At 41.1% G+C, this 16,938-nt stretch overlaps 1 protein-coding gene across 1 annotated transcript in view; it reads left to right on the top strand.

Annotated features, from left to right (window-relative positions):
- The first annotated feature begins 1,471 nt into the window (after positions 1–1,471).
- The window catches only part of vtg3 (vitellogenin 3, phosvitinless), a 42,422-nt gene continuing 26,955 nt past the window's right edge, over positions 1,472–16,938 (top strand). The window contains exons 1-24 of the mRNA XM_029678845.2: positions 1,472–1,571; positions 1,662–1,682; positions 1,784–1,935; positions 2,166–2,417; positions 2,532–2,693; positions 2,848–2,996; positions 3,609–3,759; positions 3,907–4,064; positions 5,155–5,320; positions 5,707–5,838; positions 6,069–6,287; positions 6,689–6,906; positions 7,000–7,097; positions 7,220–7,344; positions 7,435–7,536; positions 7,657–7,776; positions 7,936–8,125; positions 8,230–8,317; positions 8,666–8,851; positions 8,952–9,087; positions 9,178–9,346; positions 9,692–9,801; positions 9,897–9,992; positions 10,221–10,433. Coding sequence (XP_029534705.1) covers positions 1,532–1,571; positions 1,662–1,682; positions 1,784–1,935; positions 2,166–2,417; positions 2,532–2,693; positions 2,848–2,996; positions 3,609–3,759; positions 3,907–4,064; positions 5,155–5,320; positions 5,707–5,838; positions 6,069–6,287; positions 6,689–6,906; positions 7,000–7,097; positions 7,220–7,344; positions 7,435–7,536; positions 7,657–7,776; positions 7,936–8,125; positions 8,230–8,317; positions 8,666–8,851; positions 8,952–9,087; positions 9,178–9,346; positions 9,692–9,801; positions 9,897–9,992; positions 10,221–10,433 — 3,453 coding nt within the window. The 5' untranslated portion in view covers positions 1,472–1,531. The remainder of the gene's footprint in view (positions 1,572–1,661; positions 1,683–1,783; positions 1,936–2,165; positions 2,418–2,531; positions 2,694–2,847; positions 2,997–3,608; positions 3,760–3,906; positions 4,065–5,154; positions 5,321–5,706; positions 5,839–6,068; positions 6,288–6,688; positions 6,907–6,999; positions 7,098–7,219; positions 7,345–7,434; positions 7,537–7,656; positions 7,777–7,935; positions 8,126–8,229; positions 8,318–8,665; positions 8,852–8,951; positions 9,088–9,177; positions 9,347–9,691; positions 9,802–9,896; positions 9,993–10,220; positions 10,434–16,938) is intronic.

Raw genomic sequence — 16,938 nt, 5'->3', positions numbered from 1 at the left:
GCCTGAACATGGCTGAACATGCCCCCATTAACATTGATGGGGATGTAGTTTCAAGTTCATTGGTGTCCACATCTCCAACAAACGATCACAGTTGAAACACACCAAGACAGTCGTGAAGAGAGCATGACACCACCACCTCAGGAGACTGAAAAGATTTGACATAGGTTCCCAGATCCTCAAAACCTTCTACAGCTGCAACATCGAGAGCATCCTGACCGGTTGCATCACTGCCTGGTATGGCAACTGCTCGGCATCTGACCATAAGGCGTTACAGAGGGTAGTGCGTACGGCTCTGCTACCACACAGCAAGTGGTACCAGAGCGCCAAGTCTTGGACCAAAAGGCTCCTTAACAGCTTCTAACCCCAAGCCATAAGACTGCTGAACAATTAAACAAATGGCCACTGGACTATTTACATTGACCCCCCTCCATTTGTTTTGTACACTGCTGCTACTCTATGTTTATTATCTACGCATAGTCACTTCACCCCCACCTACATGTATAAATTACCTCGACTAACCTGTACCCCCGCCCATTGACTCGGTACCGGTACCACCTTGTTTATATCCTCATTATTGTCATTTAATTTAGTTACTTTTTATTTATTTTTTACTTTAGTTTATTTGGTAAATATCTTCTTGAACTTCACTGTTGGTTAAGGGCTTGTGAGTAAGCATGTAAGGTCTACACTTGTTGTATTTGGTGCTTGTGACAAATAGAGTTTGATTTGATTTTGACTGTCAGTTGAGTAACTGTAGCCCGTCTGTTGCTTTGCAAAATTTGTGTCAGTCCTTTATCCTCTTTCATCAATGATCCGTTTTCGACAACAGGCCTGAAATTGTCTGGATGTCCTTTGGATGGTGGACCATTCTTGATACAAAGAAGAAACTGTTGAGCGTGAAAAAAAACGCTGCACCTGGCATCTACTAGCATACCCTGTTCAAATGCACTTAAATATTTAGTTGTACCCATCCACCCTCTGAATTGCACACAAGCACAATCCATGTCTCAATTTTATCAAGGCTTAAAAAGCCTTCTTTAACCTGTCTCCTCCCCTTCATTACACTGATTGAAGTGGAATTAATATCAATAAGGGATCATAGCTTTCACCTGTTTAGTCTATATCATGTAAAGCACAGGTGTTCCTAATGTTGTGTACATCCTGTGATTATATTATTTGTGCAAGCAGCACACTTTGTGCATTCAAATAAGGTCAAAGATGTTGAATTTTAAACAATTATTTGTAATATACAATATGTGAGTTTCACAAAGCACTGATTATTAGTGTCCATTTTAGATCACTGTTTATTTTTCCTGAAATGTCCTCATTTTCCATGTCATACTGACCACTGTCAACGTCACTGGTTACACTCGTCTGACATACCTTTGCCCCCTTGTTACTTTATGCGCCTCATTGATGCCAAAGATGTGCTGTGCAGACACTGGGTCATGTACTCGTTTAGTCATTGAGAACACAGCATTACATATAAAAGGAAACGTTGAGCTGCAGGATCCTACTCCTGGATTTCACCATGTGGGGGTTCCTTCTTTGTCACCTTGTGGCCTTGGCCGGTAAGTGTGCAGAGAAACAAATATATGGAAATTATTTTTAATTAGCTACTTATGACAATTTATGATTATTTTTTCATTTTTTCATTTCAGCATGTGCCCATATCAGTTATGGTGAGTTCTTTATCAAGTGATTTGATGTATCATTTAAAACTAACCCTACATTCAAATGAGCATGTTTTCATGAATAATCATATATCAATGATGTATTGTAGAGCCTGGCTTGAACCCTAAGAAAACCTATGAGTACAGATATGAGGGAATGGTGAATATTGGGCGTGGCATGCCAAACCTTGCAGAGTCTGGTGTGAGACTTGTGTGCAAAGTCAAGATCATTGGTGTGTCTGCACATACATTCCTTCTCCGGGTATGCATTCAATTAAAATTACCAATGCAATGTACTTCATAGACCTTTACCTAATTTTTCAGAAGAGAAATATACTGCATGAGTTATTTTAAGGATCTACGTTTCTTTTGATGAACATAAAATGTGTCAATATCCTGGGAATTTAAACAAACTCCTTTGAAAAACGTTTTTTAATCGTAAATAAGCAATTCATTCTACCTGGTGATCCAATGATATTTTCTTGTTTTAAGGTTTCAAACTTGAACTTCGAAGAGTTCAATGGCATCCCAGGGAAGAATGCATTTGAAGCCTCACCAAAGCTTACCAAACGGATTGCTGCCGAGCTCAGCAAACCCTTCATGTTCGAGTACGCCAAGGGACGGGTTGGTGACATTCGCACCTCTGCTGAAATATCTGACACCATCGTCAATATTGTGAGAGGCATACTTGGGTTCTTCCAAGTCACAGTCAAGACCACCCAAAGAGTGTATGAGCTTGAGGAGGTAACTAAAACAGGTTTTACATAAACAATGCCTACGTTATATTGCATTTTCATCTGTAAAGAAATTGCAGAGAGCACTGTTAATGTGAGGTTTATTCTATGTATTTGTTATCAGCTCGGGATCCATGGATTGTGCCAGAGTACGTATGCCAATGAGGAGGATGCCAACTCCCAACAATTGTCAGTCACCCAAATTGTTGACATTAATAACTGCAAAAAAAAGGCAGCCATTTGCAGAGGAATGGCACTTGCTGTCGACAACAAACTTTCCAAAGAGGTTTGTCTTTCCAATCCATAGACCTATATGTGAACATGCACAATTCTAGTTAAACCAGTATACAGTGCCAATGCTACAGAGACCATTGAGGTAAATAGTATACTTTAACAGTCACTCACTTTCAATAATTTGTGTATTCTTTTACGTCATCTAGAGAGGTGACTCCGTCATTTCAACAGTGAGATATGTCTACACAGTGAAACCAACAGTTGACGGAGGCCTGATCAAGAAGGCTCATGCATTGGAGCGCCAGCATTTCTCCCCATTCAACGTGAAAGGGGGGACCTCCAAACTGCAAGCCACGTATGACAAATCTCATTGTTTTCTTTAATTTCACTATATAAAATTGTGTGTCTGAAAATGAGAACCACCTTATAGTTGGAGGACTTGAAAGAGATGCCACGGTTAGAGGCGTAATGACTAAACACCAACATACAGAATAATAGGTGAATGTGGTTTATTTACCATGTACACACTAAGGATGCATTTACACAGGCAGCCCAACTCTGATAATTGATGAAATCCACTAATTGTTTTTTTGACCAATAAGATCTTTTGCCAATAATTGAGCAAACAATAACAATTGGGCTTCCGTAGTGAAAACACAGCCTAACACTAAATTATGTGAAGGAATGTCCTGGAGGAGATGTCCAAACATGAGTTATAGGGCTGCGATTACGCAGCCCAATTCAGATTTCTTGCCCGATTATTATCAAAACAGCTGATCTAATTGGTCAAAAGAAAAAATTTGTGAAAAAAAGATAAGAATTTGGCTCCCTGTAAACGCAGCCTTAGATGAAGTGCAGCGAAGAGGTTCACTGAGAGGTTCTCAGTCTTGGGGCTATAGTGAGGCATACTCACCAGGATGCCAAAGTTTGTATGTGTTAGGTGCTATTCTTGTTGACTCTCCTTTAGGAAAGAGCTTGTGCTGCTCAGTGTAACTGACACAGTGGTGACCCCTGCTGTTGGTCCCATGATTAGCCGAGGGAATCTAGTTTACAAGTTTGTGAAAGTGTTGGCCCAAATCCCCATTTTGATGAAGAAGTTGGATGATCCAGTGCACAAGGTAAAGAACAGGGTATCAATAATACTCAAAACTTGCTCTAAAAATGTTTTTTTCCTTAACCTGTCATGAAGATGTTTATGGATCATGATTATTTACTGCTAACGTGTGATATGCCACAAACAAATGCAACCACATTGTTCTTCACAGATTGCAGACATGATCAAACGTTTGGCCCAAGCGAACATCTACCAGACGGACAGTGCAACAAGTGAGGATGTTGTTGTTCTTTTCCAACTCCTGCGTGTGACATCGCTAGAAAACCACGAGGTTCTGTGGAAACAGCTCTCAGGGAATGATGAACACAGGTGCATATTCATGTTTATTTAATTTATAATCAAATGTATATGTTTTACTGTATGTATACTATCGTTCAAAAGATTGGGGTCACGTAGAAATGTCCTTGTTTTTTGTCCATTAAAATTACATCAAATTGATCAGAATTACAGTGTAGACATTGTTAATGTTGTAAATGACTATTGTAGCTGGAACTCTGGGATGCTGGCCTTCTAGGCAGAGGTCCTATGGCCAGTGTCTTTGTTCTTTTGCCTATCTTAATATTTTATTTTTATTGGCCAGTCTGAGATATGGCTTTTTCTTTGCAACTCTGCCTCTTCACTGTTGACGTTGAGACTGGTGTTTTGTGGGTACTATTTAATGACACTGCCAGTTGAGGACTTGTGAGGTCTCTGTTTCTCAAACTAGACACCGTAATATACTTGTCCTCCCGCTCAGTTGTGCACCGGGGTCTCCCACTGCTCTTTCTGTTCTAGTTAGAGACAGTTTGCTTTGTTCTGTGAAGGGGGAGGTACACAGCGTTGTATGAGATCTTCAATTTCTTGGCAATTTCTCGCATGCAATAGCCTGACAGGTTTCAGAAGAAAGGTCTTTGTTAATGGCCATTTTGAGCCTGTAATCAAACCCACAAATGCTGATGCTCCAGATGCTCAACTAGTCTAAATAAGACCAGTTTAATTGCTTCTTTAATCGGAACAACAGTTTTTAGCTATGCTAACATAATAGCAAACGGGTTCTCTAATGATCAACTAGCCTTCTAAAATGATAATGGGCCTCTGTATGCCTATGTAGATATTCCATTAAAAATCTACCGTTCCCAGCTACAATAGTCATTTACAACATTATCAATGTTTACACTGTATTTCTGATCAATTTTATGTTATTTTAATGGACAAAATAACGTGTTTTTCAAACTAGGACATTTCTAAGTGGCCTCAAACTTTTGAACGGTAGTGTGTGTATATATAGGCATATTTTTATATTAATTTAAACATTCTATGGTTTCCATGGTAAACATTTCTATGTTAAGTGTAATATATCAAAGGATTGCCTATGTTTGCTACAAAGTCTTTTTTTATTGTCATCCATCTCTCTTGTCAGACGGTGGCTTTTGGACACGATTGTTGAAGTTGCAGATGCAAGAGTCCTCAAATTCCTGAAGAACAGATTCAAAGCCGGTGATGTATCAGCCAACGAGGCTGGACAAACACTTCTGATCGCATTTAATCATTTAGCAGCAGAGACTGACTTGATGGAGATGGCCAAGGTGATTGTCTTGGTTGGAGGTGTAACATACAGTTATTTAAATTGCATATGTTTATAAGAACTGCGTTTGGGGCGTTCGTATACTTTAGTTGAACTTTACTCAGAAGTATGCTGGTATTACATAGTACACATGGCATATCACTCCCACTGTCTGGCTACTGTAAAACATGGAACTGGAATCCCACCGTACTGATACACAGACTGGATTTTGGCATAATGTTCACTACATTACAGGAGGTATTATTGTTATACAGTAGAAAGACAAAGAGTACATTGTCCCTACATGGGCTTATGGGCCATTTAACTTTTTTTTTTACACTAGATGACAAAATCATGTGGTCGATGTGATGTGTTCAGAGTGATTCATAATCAATCGTCCCTCTGTAGGAGTTTCTGTCCATGCCCTTCAGTAAGTCCCACCCAATGCTGTGGAACACTGTGGTGTTGTCCTATGGATCACTGGTCTACAGGTACTGTACCTATGAGTATAGTCCGTCTTGCCCGGTCGCAGTTGTTCAGGTAATTGGCTCAATTACCATTGCATTACTTACTGGTAAAGAAACCAAATGCATAATCTATGTTCCAGTTTATTCTGGTTATATGGCAGAAGATGGTATTGTGAATGTTATGACTACTGCTACGTTAATCTTGTGTAGTTTTGCTGTTGTTCAGACTCTTTCTGAATAGATATTAGCTGCAAATCACTGCAGATTACAGAATTCAAGATGTGACACGTCCGTCTCAAACAGCCCCTGTTGGACCTGGCGATCGATGGCCTGAGGAGAAACAATGAATTGGACATGGTGCTAGCCCTGAAGGCCATTGGGAATGCAGGCCACCCCTCCAGCATTAAGACCATCAGGCGCTTCCTCCCCGGAGTGTCTGCCGCTCCTGTGACCCTCCCAGCCCGTGTGCTAAGTGCAGCCGTGCAGTCTCTGAGACACCTGGCAGTCAGAGACCCCCACAGCGTTAGTAGTAGTAGCAGTACTAGTAGTAGCAGTAGTTTGGTTTATTTCATTGTGTACACATTCACAACTGAAATCTGAATTCCAGAATACAAACCAAAAAATTAAAAAGGTGATAATATTTAGGAAGTCGGTCATAGATATTGTGGTTCTGGTGTCAGAGTTCAATTGGTGTCAATAACATTTCGACCCTCTCACATTAGGATATCAAGTAAATTCTCCAATTGAAAATTAATTAAAGACCTCATTGAAAAATATGCAATGTATCTATTGATTCACTAAATTGATTTATATCAGACGAAATGATGACCAGTTGACATACAGTCGGATTTTGTATTAGTCCCAGTCTAATCTCTTTGATAATATGACTTTAGCTACTGTATGTCTTACGTATGTGTTTTCAGGTCCAGGACATCACAGTGAGCCTGTTTGTGCAGAGGCACCTTCCCACTGAGATCCGTATGCTGGCATGTATGATTCTGTTTGAAACTAAGCCACCTTTGGCTTTGGTGTCTACAGTGACTGCATTCCTATTGGAAGAGGCTGACATGCATGTGGCTAGCTTTTCTTACTCTCTCATTTGGAGCATTGCCAAATCAAGCACTCCGGACAACCACTTCCTGTGAGTGTTTCTGTCAGGGCAGAGTGACATTTGTTGTGTCAATTCTTCTGATTTTGCATTTAAACTGTGGCTGTTTTGTTATCTTTGTTAAAGCTCAACAGCCTGCAATGTCGCTGTGAAAATCCTGGCCCCTAAATTTGGTCGTGTCAGTTACCACTACAGCAAAGCTATGCACCTAGATTGGTTTAATGGTAAGTTCAAAACACCTGTAAGCGGCATAGGTTTACTTTGAGAACATACAGTATATGAAAGGCTGAGGAAACTGTTTTCTTCGCAAAAACATTGACTGACCACATATCTCTTGAATATCCAGACGACTTCTTGATTGGTACAGCCACTGAGATCTTCATGCTGAAAAATGCTGCAAGCTACATCCCAACAGAAATAATGACTAAAGGGAAATTCCATTTCATTGGCAAAATATTACAACTTGTGGAGGTAATCGGTAATGTTCATATTAATTGTTTTGTACTTGTTCTGTTTCATGCTGAAGTAAAACATTATTTGACTATTGTTTGTGTCATAAAGCTTGGCTTCCGTGCTGACGGAATTAAGGAACTGTTTAGACAGAACATTCAAGTTTTTAACGGCCATCTCAGCTACACTGACTTCGAGGCCATATTCAAAGTGGTGAGTTCATGACTTTTCAAAACGCATACTGCACAGTTGCGGGCACTAAGAAAGTGCCCTCAAATGTACTGTACCATCCCTTCAAACTCAACTTTGTTCTATTGAATCATCTTCTTTCAGCTGCAAGATTGGAAGAAATTGCCCGGGGATAAGCCTTTTTTGTCTGCCTATACACGAATCTTTGGTCAAGAGTTCTTCTTCGCGGAATTGAACAATGACTTAATTCAGAGTGTTATCAAGGTGAGATTTCTAGTCAATCAAGTATTGCATGTTACTCAGTATAACATCATGTCCCTCTCTATCCACACTGGGCATTAACAAAACCTCATGATACACATTTCCTGTGGTCTCAATAAGCTGTTACACACTGTGCTCTTCTGCCACGGTATCTCCATGCAGAGCGTCAGTCCATCTGCAGGCAAAGAGAGCCCAGTCTGGAGAATGATTGAACATCTTCAGAAGGGGATGTCATGGCACTGGACCAAGCCATTCCTTATGTTTGAGACCCGTTACATCCAAGCCACCTCCCTTGGTCTCCCACTGGAAATCAGCAAATATTATAACACAGTAACAACCATTACCGTCAATGGTAAACATTGAATACCAAGGGCATTTGAATTACAAAGCAGAATACTTTTAATATTTTAATAAATATATATATACACAATCAATAAAACATTTTCTCTTATGTAGCTAAGGCTGAAATCAGCCCACCACTGACTGATCGCCTGGGACAACTGTTAACCTCAGATGTTTCACTAGTGACAGATGGATTTGCTGGGTAATATATGTATTTATGTTTTGGTAGCTGGGGCAGTCAAACTCCTTGCATATTTGTATGTTTCTTGTAAAGGATAGTGAGAAAGAGAGGTAGTGCTAGAGCAATGGGTTGCTTGCAGCACTACCAAGTAAGTGTGATCTGGAGGCACTGAGGGCAGCGGCTTACACAGCTGGACCCCTCCAGGCCTCGGCAAGTATTTATTCAATATGTTGCATCATATTATGAGAAGAACAATACTACGAGGAACCCTCCCATATCAATGGCTTCATTTTACAGAGTGTTTTCATGGCTCAATTATTGTTCAATGCTAATATAACTGATTGTGTTCTATATGTAATTTTGCTGCAGTTTCTCAAAGGACCAATTTGTCTTCCATGGGATAAACACTGACATTTTCCAGTGTGGTGCGGAACTGAAGAGTAAAACAGTAGTTGCCATGCCATGGGAATTCAGCATGAAAATGAATGTCAAACAAAAAACATTTGAAATGGACCTCCCTGCTTGCAAAAAGGAGACTAAACTTTTCTCAGTCAAGTATGTTTCTCACATTTCATTAGACCTGTCAAAAACAATATTTTAAGTGTCGCATTGGATAGTAACTTAACAGATGCTAGTTTCCTTTTTGTTACAACAGGTTTGACGTATATGCGGTCTCAAGGAATATTGAGGAGCCATCACGTGCTAAAATGACCCCAATGATGCCTGACTCTGTTGAGGCTAATAAGGATATAGAGCCACCTAAGCAAAGCTATTTGACCTCTGGACAAAAGGTACAATCACTCTCCAAGGCAAAGATTATTACACGCAAAGTAAGAGAGATATGTGTGCCCTCCTAATATGCTTTCTGTTTTTCCAAATAGATTGTAAAATTGGACATTTACCATCCACAAGTAAAGGTGTGTGCAGAGGCTGACATCTATGGGGCAGTTTTCTGTGTTGAGTTTGAGGCAATGAGATCACACTACATTGATGAATACCCCCTTTACTACTTCTTGGGATACACCAACTTTGCATGTACAATTCAACCAGGTAACAGCATATACAAGTATAAAGTATGACGTAATAGGCTATTTCTTGTACATTGTTTTGGACCGTCATTTATTGAGCCTTATTGGATGTGCCAGGAACTGGTCCACCGTTTGTGCTGCCGACCCCAGACTGTACATCAGCCCTGTGGCAGGGTTCAGTCCTTGCTTACACCTTACTTAACTGGACCTATTATATACATTCCTCTAATCTATCTTCGCCTTTCATTCTTTCACAATAAAGCACCAACATTTGAATGGGAAATGGAATTCCATTAAACTAAAACAAGCCTCATTAGATTTCATAAGTGTGGCTATTAAAATCAAAATTCCTCTCTTTCATTATCAGTCCAGTCCAACAAACCTGTTGACAAGATTCACATTGAGATGAACGCCAGCCCAACCAAGTACCCAGTTAGTGTCCGCCACCTGCTTGACACCCTGCAGAAGGTTTCCAAGGTACTTGGTCATGGTTGTACTGTCATGATCTGCACACATGCATTGCTAAGTTCATACAGTATGTGACCATTTCTACTCTATTTTTGTGTTTGCAGTACGCAACCAAGAGTTTCCATCACTCCTCTAGTTCCGAAAGCAGCAGAACGTCTCATCAAGCAAGCTTCAAAGCCAAAGAAGCTTCTGCTTCTGAGGTAGGGCTATGGCTGAAGTGCACCACTGACTACTGTAACTTTTTGTTGTGGTTGTTGTTTTAAGGGGGGTATATTCATATCAATCAATATTCAAAGACAGTGTAATCACTGTCTGCATTATTTCAGACATGACGAAAGTATTATGTATTTCACTCTGAAACCTAGTTGTGTTTACAAAACAGTGATGGCAGTATAAGGACCTTTGTGCCTTCTTGTACTCCTCCTCAGGCTTGGAATGCCAATTCTGAACCAGTGTTCACCATCAAGGTTCTGGCCATGAGTGGCAACACAAAGCCAGAGGGTTATGAAGCAGCTGCTTTCTACACCCCTGCTGCCCAGATGGACAACACCCAGTTGATCGTGTCTCAGATTGGGGAGGAGGCCAACTGGAAGTTGTGCACAGATGCAAATGTGGATAAGGTCCGGCAGGAGAAGCTAAAGGTAATCAGGGTTGTGTAGGTTACCTTCTAAATGTAGTCTGTTAATAGTTAACAGTCCAAAATTGTAATCAGTAATTTAACTTTTGGATTAGCCAAACTCGGTAACGTAATCTGATTATATTGAGTTAATTTGAGATTACTTTCCCATTAAGAGGCATTAGAAGAAGACAAACATGTATGTTACCAATTGAACAACATCTATTGCAGGACTAATCAATGTTAAAGTTTACATAGCTGGCCATATATGGATGTTCAATATTACTTTATGGGTTGGTTATGTAGGCTTCTTCAAACCCATCGCTTTCTACTACATATAATAATACGATGAAATTATATCTTTACATGGAAAACTAAAGTCTATCACAATTCCAGTCAGTCCAATAAATGATATACTCCATGATCTTCAAGTATACGACTTGGAAATATGGAAGTATAGATTAGCCAAATTGTTCATATTTCTTTATTTCACATTTATTTAACCAGGTAAGCCAGTTGAGAACAAGTTCTCATTTGCAAAGGCAACCTGGCCAAGATAAAGCAAAGCAGTGCGACAAAAACAACAACACAGAGTTACATAAAAACAAACGTACAGTCAATAACACAATAGAAAAATATATGTACAGTGTGTGCAAATGTAGAAGAGTAGGAAGATAAAGGTAATAAATAGGCCATAGAGGCGAAATAATTACAATTTAGCATTTACACTGGAGTGATCGATGTGCAGATGATGATGTGCAAGCAGAGATACTGGGGTGCAAAAGAGCAAGAGGATAAATAACAATATGGGGATGAGGTAGTTGGGTGTGCTATTTACAGATTGGCTGTGTACAGGTACAGTGATCGGTAAGCTGCTCTGACAGCCGATGCTTAAATTTAGAGAGGGGGATATAAGACTCCAGCTTCACTGATTTTTGCAATTCGTTCCAGTCATTGGCAGCAGAGAACTGGAAGGAAAGGCTGCCAAAGTAAGTGTTGGCTTTGGGGATGACCAGTGAGAGTGAGTGAGTGAGATAACGGTGAGAGACTTGTTTCTGGAAAGGTTTTACCTGAGCATCACCCCAAAACTTATTTGCCATCCCTACTCTGTTGTTAATTATTTTGTGGTCATGGAGGACTGATTGGGCTCATTGAGTCGAGTTGAAAAATAAATGCTGCGCTCATGGAATTGTAGGCTTTGTGCGCTACTGAAAAGTGCTATTTACATGTGAATAATTAATGCAATGTGCTGCATTTGCAAAAGGCCTATTATTTACCTTTTTGTTGGTGAACCTTTGATATCTTGATAATATGCAGCTGTTTAAAGGACAAATCCACAGATGAAGCAATAACAAAACAGTGTCCCCGCCTCTGTTTTGGTAAAAAGTTGAGGGAGGGTCCTTGAGAAATGTAACCACTCTCAGATTAATAGACAGAGCTATGGATGCAAGGGCTGACCATCCATGATATCACAATTATTGTTTTTAGCATCTTATGAGTCTATACAGAATCCAAGATGGCGTACCAGTCAGGCGTCTTTTTTCTTCGTCTTGTCGTGTCCCATGTGTATACATATACAGTATACGTATATTTAAATATTTTTTCTTCGCATATATTTTTTATATTTTTCTTAATCCCAACTTCAACATACTCTCCTGCAACCCGCCTCACCCACAGTGGTATGGATCTGCTATTTTCTTTAATTGAGAACCAGAACCCCACACAAAAGCTAGCCAGCTCCTAGCTAGTAGTCAGCTAGCGACTGCTAGCAGTCATCAGCTAACCTTTAGCCCGGACAACTCCTGCCAGTCTGCACAGTGAGATTCAACCCAGAGCTTATCGGAACTCTTTTTCTCCATATCCCCGGATTCCTACCGCAAGCTCTGAACCGCTTAACCTGGATAATTGCAGCTAGCTAGCTGCTATCTGATTGGCTTCTCCGGGAAAACGTCTCTGTCCCGAAGCAAGCACCAATTAGCCTGGAGCTAGCCTATGCTAGGCCCATCTCCCGGCGAGCTGAAGAATTCCATCAGCCACTCCTTGGGCTACAATACCTATTTTTGCCATTTGGCCTGGACCCCAATTTATTGCCGATGCGCCAATCCATCACGACTTAACTACCGACGTAATCCGCCTGAGGGGATTTTTCAACAGGCTCCTCCGTGACGACGTCCCTGAATTTTCCATCTTCTAGCCACGGCCTGCTAGCTGTCTAGAGCATACCAGACTGTTAGCTGAAGAGGTCCATCAGCTACTTATGTGGGCTACTATACCTATTTTGCCAATTGGCCTGGACCCTTCTACTACACCGACCCCTGCTGATCCATCACAATGGAACCACACTAGCAGGCCCATCTGCTAGCCTGCTTGCCCCGGCCCGCTAGCTGTCTGAATAGCTGTGTCTCCAGCCCGCCCAGCTACTCACTGGACCCCATGATCACTTGGCTATGCATGCCTCTCCCTAATGTCAAAATGCCTTGTCCATTGCTGTTTTGGTTAGTGATCATTGTCTTATTTCACTGTAGAGCCTCCAGCCCTGCTCAATATGCCTCAGCTAACCTTCTTGTCCCACCTTCCACACATGCGGTGACCACACCTGGTTAAATTGATGTCTCTAGAGACAATACCTACCATACCTTTGTCTGTAAATTATGCATTGAATCTATTCTACCGCACCCAGAAACCTGCTCCTTTTACTCTCTGTTCCAAATGTACTAGACGATCAGTTCTTATAGCCTTCAGCCGTACCCTTATCCTACTCCTCCTCTGATCCTCTGGTGATGTAGAGGTTAATCCAGTCCCTATCTCCACTCCCATTCCCCAGGCGATCTCATTTGTTGACTTCTGTAACCGTAAAAAGTCTTGGTTTCATGCATGTTAATATTAGAAGCCTCCACCCTAAGATTGTTTTATTCACTGCTGTAGCACACTCTGCCAACCCCGATGTCCTAGTCGTGTCTGAATTCTGGCTTAGGAAGTCCACCAAAAACCTTGAAATTTCCATCCCGCGGTGTTGCAATCTACTGCAGAGATAGCCTGCAGAGCTCTGTCTTACTATCCAGGTCAAAATCCACCTTTCCAGAAACAAGTCTCTCACCGTTGCCGCTTGCTATAGACCACCTTCTGCCCCCAACTGTGCCCTGGTCACCATATGTGAATTGATTGCCCTCCATCTATCTTCAGAGCTTGTGCTGTTAGGTGACCTAAACTGGGACATGCTTAACACCCCGGCCATCATACAATCTAAGCATGATGCTCTCAATCTCACACAAATTATCAATGAACCTACCAGTTACAACCCCAAATCCGTAAACACAGGCACCTTCATAGATATCATCCTAACCAACCAACCCTCCAAATTCACCTCTGCTGTCTTCAACCAATGTGTCTGCATGCAAACAACCACCCCTCATCGCTGTCAAACGCTCCCTGAAACACTTTAGCGAGCACGCCTTTCTAATAGACCTGGCCCGGGTATCCTAGAAGGATATTGACCTTATTCTGTCAGTAGAAGAAGCCTGGTTATTCTTTAAAAGTGCTTTCCTCACAATCTTAAATAAGTACGGTTCATTCAATTTTTTTTTAACCAGAAACAGATATAGCCCGTGGTTCACTCCAGACCTGATTGCCTTTGACCAGAACAAAAACATCCTGTGGCATACTGCATTAGCATCGAATAGCCCCCGCAACTTTTGAGGGAGGTCAGGAACCAATATAAACAGGAAGTTAGGAAAGCAAAGAATAGCTTTTTCAAACAGAAATTTCAAGAAGCATTTTTCTACGGCTGGCCATGCTTTCCACCTGGCTACCCCTACCCTTGTCAACTGCCCTGCACACCCCACAGCAACTTGCCCAAGCCTTCCCCTATTTCTCCTTCACCCAAATCCAGATAGCTGATGTTCTGATAACTCTTACAAATCAGCAGGGCTAGAAAATCTGGACCCTCTCTTTCTAAAAATGATCAGCCAAAAAATTGCAACCCCTATTACTAGCCTGTTCAACCTCTCTTTCGTATCGTCTGAGATCCCCAAAGATAAGAAAGCGGGAGACACTCTCGACCCACTCTAGACCCAAACTGCTACCAACCTGTATCTATCCTACCCTGCCTTTCTAAGGTCTTCAAAAGCCAAGGTAACAAATAGATCACCGACCATTTCGAATCCAACCATACATTCTCCGCTATGTAATCTTACTATCGAGCTGGTCATGGGTGCACCTCAGCCACGCTCCAGGTCCTAAACGATATCACAATCCCCATCGATAAAAGACAGTACTGTGCAATTGTCTTCATCGACCTGGCCAAGGCTTTCGACTCTGTCAATCACCACATCCTTATCGGCATCTTGGTTTCTCAAATGACTGCCTTGCCTGGTTCACCAACTACTTCTCAGAGGCCGGACCTCTGGCATTCTCTATGGGGGTGCCACAGGGTTCCATTCTCGGGCCGACTCTTTTCTCTGTATACATCAATAATGTATTTCTTGCTGCTGGTGATTCTATGATCTCACCTCTACACAGACGATACCATTCTGTGTACTTCTGGCCCTTCTTTGGACACTGTGTTAACTAACCTCCAGATGAGCTTCAATGCCATACAACTTTCCTTCCGTGGCCTCCAACTGCTCTTATATGCAGTTAAAACTAAATGCATGCTTTTCAGCCGATCGCTACCAGCACCTGCCCACCCGTCCTGCATCACTACTCTGGTCGGTTCTGAGTTAGCATATGTGGACATCTACAAATGCCTACGTGTCTGGTTAGTGTAAACTCTCCTTCCAGACTCACATTAAGCATCTCCAATCCAAAATTAAATCTAGAATCAGCTTCCTATTTCGCAAAACAAAGACACCTTCACTCATGCTGCCAAACATACCCTCGTAAAACTGACTATCCTACCTATCCTTGACTTCGGCGATGTCATATACAAAATAGCCTCCAACACTCTACTCAGCAAATTGGATGCAGTCTATCACAGTGCCATCCGTTTTTGTCACCAAAGCCCCATACACTACCCAGCACTGCAACCTCTATGCTCTCGTTGGCTGGCCTTCACTTCATATTCATCGCCAAACCCACTGGCTCCAGGTCATCTATAAGTCTTTGCTAGGTAAAACCCCATCTTATCTCAGCTCACTGGTCACCATAGCAGCACCCAGCTAGCGTTAAGCACCAGCTGTCAGAGCAGCTCACAGATCACTGCTTCTGTACATAGCCCATCTGTAAATAGCCCATCCAACTACCCTCATCCCCATACTGTTTTTTTTTTGCTCCTTTGCATGCTCATTCATCTTCTGCACATCTATCACTCCAGTGTTTAATTGCTAAATTAATTATTTCAAAGCTATGGCCTATTTATTGCTGCACCTCCCTTATCTTACCTCATTTGCACACACTGTTTATATACTTTTTTTCTATTGTGTTATTGACTGCATGTTTTATTCCATGTGTAACGCTTAAAAAAAGGTGAAATAAAAATATATACAGTGGGAGGGAGTTATATCCCCACTGTATATATACCTTGTTTGTTTACATTTACAATAGAGAAAACAAGCTTATATTTTGGTTTCTTATGGAGTGTGACAGTTAAACTAAACTCAAGAGGCATTTTCAAGTTTTATTTGTCAAGAATCAATGGATTTATTAGTCCAAAAATGGATGTAGCAAATACATATTGCCCCTTTAAGTCTATCAAAAGTGTGCAAATTTGAGCATGTGTCCATTAGGCCTTTGTATTTTCTTTTCTTATCAGCATGAATTAGATTGAGCAATAAAATGCCCACCTTTATTCTATAGGCTGGGATCCGCACTATGCAGCTGTTGCAAGAGCGCATATTTCACTGGCTGTCCACTGGTTCAAAAACAGTGATTGTTGTGCAACTTAAATTTCTTGAATTCAACTTATTTTTGGTTCAAATGTATATTTCCATTTGTGAACAGCCATCCACAACAACCACAATCCATAATGCACAAATAACTAAATGAGAGAGCAGCAGTGTGATTCACATCAATGCGCTATGTAGATATCAATAATAATTGATATCCGTTTCGCCATAGACTACAACACTGTTGTTATCCTTACCTCCAAGTGTTTGTTCAAGTTGGATAATCTTTGTATGCCGGCAGTAGTCACACCATTGGAGACATATCTTGGACTGTAGACTATATAAGCCTATTCCTGCTCTTTTCCCGCGATCCATTCCCACATCCAACACATTTGGTGTGTCATCATAGTGGTCTCTGGCTTGTGGTCAGACACTCAGGTGGAACAAACTTACATTTGAGCATTTATTTTTTCAATGCTGATTTGAATGTCATTTAAAAAACAGAGAGGTGCCAAATGTGTTTTTGCAAACATCGTTTCTGAATTTAAAAGTAATCCTCGAAGTAATCTAGTTTTTCAAAAGTGTCTGTAATCTGATTACAAAATTTTTCTGGTAACGTAACAGATCACAGTCACCAATTTTTGTAATCCCTTACATGTTACTGATTACATGTAATCTGTTTACCCCCCCCCCAACCCTGAAGGTAAT

This window comes from Oncorhynchus nerka, linkage group LG13, assembly GCF_034236695.1.
Source record: "Oncorhynchus nerka isolate Pitt River linkage group LG13, Oner_Uvic_2.0, whole genome shotgun sequence".
Taxonomy (NCBI): Eukaryota; Metazoa; Chordata; class Actinopteri; order Salmoniformes; family Salmonidae; genus Oncorhynchus; species Oncorhynchus nerka.
The sequence above is the reverse complement of the archived record's forward strand: the minus strand, read 5'-3'. Positions and strand labels throughout refer to the sequence as shown.